At 38.8% G+C, this 8,013-nt stretch overlaps 1 protein-coding gene across 1 annotated transcript; it reads left to right on the top strand.

Annotated features, from left to right (window-relative positions):
* Window positions 1–368: 368 nt before the first annotated feature.
* LOC121963087 (cAMP-specific 3',5'-cyclic phosphodiesterase 4B) lies at window positions 369–5,537 on the top strand. The gene is made up of 2 exons (XM_042513458.1): window positions 369–425; window positions 5,295–5,537. The coding sequence occupies exons 1-2, from the start codon at window positions 369–371 to the stop codon at window positions 5,535–5,537; spliced, it is 300 nt and encodes a 99-aa protein (XP_042369392.1).
* Window positions 5,538–8,013: the final 2,476 nt, after the last annotated feature.

Genomic DNA, 8,013 nt, shown 5'->3' with positions numbered 1-8,013 from the left:
GACTACCAGAGTTTATTCTAATGCATGAGGCGCTACCAATAACAGCGCGATAGTCACAGCAGGATTAGGCCAATCACAGTGCAGTTTGCGCCAGATGACGTATGGTAACGTAACCGGATACAAAGCGTCGTACCGTCTTCCGATTGGTGGACAAGACCAAACAAACCTCTGACCTTTTTCCAAAGGAACCATGGGAAACCAATATGGCGTTTAGCATCGACGCTAATGTGCTTTTATCATCGAAATATGAATAAAATATGGACTGAAGACAGCCAATATCGGATCTATCATCATATATTTATTGAACAAGGTCCCGTAAAAACATCCGGATTCCCAGGCTGGATACTGAGGCTTCTGAAAGAGCTACGATGCATCGGAGACATCCCTCTGAACGGCACAGCCGCCAGCTTTCACTGGCGCAGACAGTAAGGTGATCCGACAAACGATTTCAAAATTGTTAAGACTTTTCTAAATGATAAAACTGTTAGAGGGTTAAGAATATACCATATTTAGTAAATGTAGTCTACAATCGATGTTTAGGATTTTTGAATCGATTCTGAATCGTTAAAAACGAGAATCGAGATTCTTATGTGAATCGATTTCCCCTCACCCCTTGTGGCTCAAGCTTTGGCAGGCGTCCAGCATGGTGCAGTCCTTTGTGTTAACTTCTCAGTATGGTCTGAACTTGGATATAATTGCCACTTAGTACTGATCTCTGTCTGTGTTTTTCTAAATGTGTCCTCAACTCTGCTCTGCTATTTTTCTGTGTTGCATGTGACTTTGTTTCATTCTCTCTCTGCTGGCCTTCTCTCAGCTAATATCACCAACTTCCATCTTCCTCTCCTTATCCTCTGTGCTTTCCGCTGCAGTCCTTAACACTCCTATATCTCACTTTGTCCTTGCCTTTCCACCACACTATGTTGTCTGAGCTGTCATGGAAAACTTTTGTTGTGTCCTCATTCTCATTTGTGACTCTCTGTCAACAGGGCATCACTTAACAGCAGTGGAAAGCAATGCTGTCTCTATTTCCCTCTTTTCCTTGTTCTTTTTTTATACTTGCAGAGGGCACTGTCGCAGAGCCTATTTTAATTTCACAAATCACTTTTCACTGCTTTGTATTTCATTACATAATTATTTTGCCTTTGACAGTTGCCATGTATTTATACTCCTCTAAACAGCAGATGCCAAGCTGATTTGTCGCTCAGCTGTGTTTTCTCAAAACAAGGCCTTCCTCATTCTCAAATGAGTCAGAATGGTGGATTTAATTACAGTATTGCATTTATTAATGACTGTGAAATTGAGAGCTTCTTTAAATTCTAAGCCAAGAATAACAACTGAGTACAAGTTCATAATTCAGGGATTTTAGACACATTCTTAGAAATCAAGCTTAAAGAAAAAAGAAAAGGAAAGTGTACATATATGTATAAACATACATATACTAACAAGCACTGCAGGAGGAATTTAAATCTATGAAAATCTATATGTAATCTATATCAAATGAGTACCTAAATTAATTAAACTCTGGATTTCTTGGGTTGAGTCTTTTCTCTAATTAAGTGTTTCGGCCACTAGAGGGCAGGATATGCCAATAGTTTGTGCAGGTGCTGTATTGAGGAGGTGAGTCAGTAATGGTGTATTTCCTGTAGTTACTGTTGCAAAGGTGGGATCTTCTGAATAATGGAACAAATAAATATTTTATTTGTCCATGTGTAGATTTTAAATTAATATTTAAAGTTAAAGTTGAAAGTTTTGACCAAAAATAGACAAAGTATACATTGTTTAATGCGATAAGGAAAAATGAACGAAATATGAAGCTGATTTATATAATATTTATAGCAATATGCAAAAAAGGGCACCCAATTAACACTAAAGAAGCAAGCCAACACCAACGAAGCAAGAACAGTTTTTGCTGGCTTCTTTGATTAATTAATTGATGAATTTTGTTGTCCAAGAGGGAAATTGGTTTGCAATGTAGGCACTATTTTAGGCATACACAACAGTCAAAAAATAGTCAGAGACATAGTTTACACATGGCAGACATCCAGTGTCAACCTGGAGAACAGACTTGGGTGAATTATGAGACAATGGGCCCAGATATGCAAGAGCCCCATCACCTCTCCCACATAAGAGCAAGACATAGAGACTTTGTGGTGCTTTTTTGTTGTTGCTTCATGTCTTTCTTTAGGTGGCACTTATCTTTTTGTTGTTTTGTGTCACTTTGTGGTTGTTTTGCCTGTTTTTTGTAGTTATGTTGTGTCTCTTTGCAGTTACTTTGCATCTCTTTGTGTTTTTTGTGTCTCTCTGTGGTAATTTTTGCTTTCTCTACCTGGTTTGTAATTTCAGAGACTTTTTGTAGATGAAGGCTAGGGGGCCTGTGACACTTTGGTTCTTGGACTTGTGCTTGGTAGCCCCGTTCAGTAATCCATCCATGAGAACAGACAGCACACAGCATTAATCTACAGTGCTTATGCAAGTACAATAATTTCATACAAGAAAAATAAATGTTGGGACGAGCAATGGGTATACATGTCTGGACTCAACCAGACAAACTGCATCCACAACATTTAGTACCACCACCAAAGTTACTGACATTCAAGTGTTTAGTATATTGACTCCAAAATGATGCCAAAGTAAAAAAAAAAAAAAAAATTTAAAAGCAAAACTGAAAAACACGAAGAAGCTGTCAAACTGTGACATACAGTAAGTGAAGTCTTCATTCAGTACACTTGAAAAACATCTCCATTTACATTTTCAAAGCATTATAAAGTGTAATCTGCAGTGAAAGGCTGAAGGCAAAGATTTTTTCAACAAAACAGCAAGTGCATCAGCTGTATCTGGTCATTAGCACTGACTGAACAGGAAAAATAAGTCACCACCCACGCTGCTAAAAGTCAGGTCATCTTTGTCTAAGTCAGTCTGTATAAAGCAAGAATTACCTGAGTACCTAATGGCTCCATCACGATCACTGGCATTGTGTTGTTAGTTTCAGAAGCACAGAAGCCTTGAGTAGAAGGGAGAAGGCAAATAGCCAAGAAGAGCTGTTGTGGGACTGAGAGTGGGAGGCTGTGTTTACTGGAAGGAGTACTTTACTACTGGAGACCCAGTAGGTATGGAGCTCAATAAAAAGAATCAGTACAAATGATTTTGTGGTTCATTTTTTTTCTTTGTTCTTCTGCAAACTCTGACTTGTACAGCACAGGGCCAAGAGAAAAAACACTCATATTTACGAGTTATTTACTGTCTGAATCTTCCTAAACTATCAGCAGGGAGTGGAAGTTGTTCTTTGAGAGAGAATGATGCTACTGTATAGCTGCTTCTGACAATTATATTCATTATCAAATACAACCATTGTGGCGTCACAGCAAGAAAGTTCTTCCTGTGCCTGCATGTGTTTCCTCTGCTCTTGTTTCCTCTAAATTGCCTGTTGGTGTGATCATTAGCATGACTGGTTGTATCTCTCATGTGCCCCTTTCCCACTGGAGAAAAAAACCCACACTAACATCTAATACATTAAACAGGAAGGGTTACAATCGGTTTTCACTCCTGGGTCAAAAGGCTGCTGTATTAATGAGTATTTATCGGCTCCAGCTTCAATTTGTTTCATTGGCAGAGATGGAAATATGACACCAGGTGCACATGCTTATTTTAGCCCCTTTGCAGGCGCGATACTATGATAGACAGCCACAAAATACAGTTCGACTCCAAACAGCGCTCAAACATTGCTTAAAATTGAATTTGAACCGAGTCTGAAAGAGACTAAACAAGTAAGAGATATCAAAAAAAAGCAACCACTGTAACATTTTCTCTGGCCTCCATGCTGCTTTCTACTGTTGGCTAGTCTTTTTTTCTGTCAGTGATGTTGAATGTGACATACCAGTAAAACAAAACAAAACAAACCCCAGAAATGCATACTTTCCTACTGACAATGGGAAAGCCATCTATTGCTTTATTTTGATGAGATTCCCTGTGTTTAAAAACCTCCATACACTTGATAATTCTTGGTGGAAAAGGGTTTATGCGTCATGATAAACTGCAGTAAAATTCTGTTTAGTCTAACAGTTTTAAATTTTAACATCATTTAAACTGTGTATGATTACAACACTATAAAAAAACTAAAAAATGGCTACTGTCCAGCGTCCACTTAAGTTTGCAACAGTTTGCTTGTCTGATGTCATACAGGAATTAAAATAATTTAATATATTGTTACATGAGACAAAGAAATATAAAAGACAAAAAATGCAGGAACTGGGGATAGTGACTTTAACTATTAATTGACACAGTGCAACTGCATTTTTAGCTGTAGCTGGTTTTACTTCCAACTTCACATCCAACCTGAGAATTCCAAAATAAGTCTAAGAATAAGTACATTTTTGATGACTATGTTTGATAGGCTGGTTATGGTTGTTTTTTGGGGAACAGCCTAAGAAAGGGAGGATTAAGGAATGGCTAATTGATTTTTAATTAATTATATGACATAAGTAGGAAAGGCATCGGTTGTAAAAAGAGTAATTGTGGATAAAAGCAAAGCTCTTTCTTGGTGAGAGTGTGTAAGGGAGGTATTTTTAGGCCTTTGTTAAACTGACAAAATGATTTCTGACTTTAGGATGCTCCATAAATAGGGCCCTGGTTTTCAGAACTATAAACACACACTGATGAGACAACAGAGATAAAGATTTATATGCCCCTCCGACTGACATGTTAATTAGACTGTGCAGCTGAGAAATAAACATGTTACTTGTGCCTTGCAATCAGTTTGCTACAGACAGTGCTCGCTAACAAGACCGATTAAACCAGCAAATGAGGCAGAAGGAAAGAGTGGAGGATGGATATGTATGAAGAGATGATTAAAGAAAAATGAATCCTTCTGACATATGAGATTTATGCTGTGATTTTAGCAAATTTTGTTAATATTTATTGAAGTCATCAGAGCATGGGCCGTTGGAGGAAGTGAGAAGAGGTGTGAGGCAAGAAAATGCTGTGTATTCACAGAAAGGTCACAAGAAAATGAGGTTTACTGCTTTACCTATGCAACCTCTCAGTTACAAACAAGCCTGTGGCGCCCCTTAGTGGGCAAATGGTTAATGAGCTGGAAAAAAAAGATGTAAGTTAGGTGATTGAACACAAGATTTACTTGCAGTTAAAGGGAAGACATAGTTCTGCACTATTCCTTCAATTTTCCATTATCTCAACACTCTCATTTTCCATTTTTCTGTCTGTTTGTGAATTAAAATGATATATTAAATAAGTGCTCTTTAATTTCACACACTTTCTTCTTCATTCCTTTCTTTTCTCAGGACTGCAAAGAGCCTCCAGATTGCTGCCTGAGTGAGTCTTTTACCTCCCCGTCCTGCACGCTGGGTGTTGACCTGCGCCGGGGCCGGCGTCGTTTCTCAGGCAACCTGCAGCTACCGCCATTGTCATGGCGTCAGGGGGAGAGGTCACGGACACCTGATGACGAAATCATGGCGAGACCAACGTCCTTGCCCTTTGGAGCTCCGCCCAGAATAGACATCACGCCGGTTGATCCTGAGTGGTAAGTGGACACAATGAAACACAAACTGTTATGACACAATGTAAAAGCACCTGGATACATCAAACAGCTGGAGTAATCACTTTTATGTTAGGCTTCTTTTTTGGCTCCTGTGAAGCCGACGCTGTGGAGATCACTGCTATTCATGTTATGAACTGATGCTAGTTAAAGTGCACGGGGTTCACGGCTAACCCATTCAATTCATTTGCTTCTATACTATCAGTAGAGAGGCCAGCCATTCCTGCCTGTGTAACAGGATAGTGATATGCTTTAGCTGATGGGGATATTGAGTTTCTCACGTACATCTGACAGATACAGCACTTACTGTTGATTGAAGATCTGTTTTCGTGCCAGTCTCCTGCAGCATTTTGTAGTGTGAGACGGGCCACCCCACTTTAAACAAAGACCACCTCATGTTTTTAGTAATGATTATACCTTCATGAAATAAAACATGAACCTTCAGGGAAAAACATCTCAATTGCTGTATGCACCCTGACCAGTACTGGATTATTTCGGGAAGGTATAATCATTACTAAAAACATGAGGTGGTCTTTGTGTAAAAAAAAAAAAAATAACATATCAACTGATAGTAATAATTTACCACATAACTAAATTATCTTGATACAGATCTCTTGGATTATTCTTTTTTAAAGACTTTTGAACATAGATCCATAGATCCATCCTGTACTAACCCTTCTAGTTACTTATTGGCCAACATATACACTGATAACAATATATCTGCAATGAGCTAATCAATAAGCGTGTATGTACAGGCACGATATCTCAAGGGTGCCTTGAGGGTATTTCCTTCAAATTTGGTGCCAGTGTCCACTTGGACTCAATGATTACCTGATTAGATTATGTTGGTCAAAGTTCAAGGTCAGTGTGATCTTCTCATTTTGGTGAACGGGAAATCTCAAGAACACCTAGAATTTCCTCAAATTGAATGTGTGCATGTAATGTGTGCATCGATGACCTTTTTAGAAATTGGTGGTAAAAAGTCACTTCGACCTCATGAAACAAGTTTTTGGCCATAACTCAAGAATTCACATGCTATTTACAAATGTCTGCTAGGATAAGACAATGAAGTGATGACATTATATATCAAAAAGGTCAAAGGTAAACTTCACTGTGACATCATAATGTTCTGCAAAAACAATTTCCTGACTATTATTTAACACCATATCTCAAGAATAGGAGAGGAGACATTTGGTTTGACACTGAATTGGTGAAGATGTGCGTAAATCATCCATGTTTTAGATTTTGTAGCATCTTTGCTGCGACATTTGAAGCACTGTCAACTGTCATGGCCACATATGAGTGTGGACAGATGTGTGTAACCTGCAGATGCAGCTTGACTGGCTTGCGGAGGGCATACAGCCACACGTTGGTAATTTTAGTTTTTGTCAGATTCTCTTGGCATGGCTGAGGATTGAAAAAGGGTCCAGTTTGATGATCTCAGTATGTTATATCAGCTTTTTGTTGATGATTTGGTTCCGTTGGCCTCAGTCAACTGTTACCTTAAGAGTACACAGGGCATGTGATCTCTTGATAGCTATGCTGACATTTATGAACTTTTCCCAGTTAGAGGTCAGTTAAAGGTTAAATATATGGAATTTGAACAGCTTATCGTTGGAGACAAAGTTTTGTTATAGCAAACCACAGGTTTCCCCAGTCACACTGAGCAAAGACTGGACTGCAGGAATCTTGTTAGAATCCGGCTCTGCATCAGTGACTGATCTGTCATGTTGCATTCAACCTCCTGAAGATGACACTGTCTTGTTTCATTATTTATGCATCATGCCCTTGGACACAGTTGCATACACACGCAAACACACACACATGCACACACACACACACACACACACACACAGGCAGTCATACACACAGCAACAGGTACAAGGGGCAGTTTCAGGTAGCACATACACTCAAACAAAAACAGCAAGTGGCCAGTTCTTGGCGGCCAGCCAGTTGTCCAGTCGTGTCATATTCAAATACACTCTTAATGAACTAGCTAATCAGTCCTGATTGGCCCTGAACTTGTGTAATGTGTGTGTGTGTGTGTGTGTGTGTGTGTGTGTGTGTGATTGTAGTAAGGATTAATCCAGTTGAGGAACACTTTTAATTGAGTTGCCTAGTGTTTTTGTTCCTTTCAGCTTGATGAATAAGAGCTGCTTGAAAGGTTAGTGCTTATTAGTCCCCGATTGGTGCTGCACATAGGTGTATGTGTACGTCACTAGTATTCTAACTGTGCCCCGTGCCTAAAAAAATGTTGTAACCATTGTTCTTTAGGATTTTTTTCTGGAGTAAACAAAGATGAGGCAAAAGAGAGAGAATTTTTATTTTTGTCTTGAATAAGCCTTTGTATAAGTATGGGGGATGTGTATTAGTACTCGATGTAAACAAACCCATCTCCCTTCTTCAAAAAAGCTTATACTTAAATTATTATTTTCATTTTGAGTATGCTATCAATTAATTGTTCT

Source organism: Plectropomus leopardus, chromosome 3 (genome assembly GCF_008729295.1).
Source record: "Plectropomus leopardus isolate mb chromosome 3, YSFRI_Pleo_2.0, whole genome shotgun sequence".
NCBI classification, from domain to species: Eukaryota; Metazoa; Chordata; class Actinopteri; order Perciformes; family Serranidae; genus Plectropomus; species Plectropomus leopardus.
Note: the sequence above shows the minus strand (reverse complement) of the source record. Positions and strands in the feature narration are given on the sequence as shown.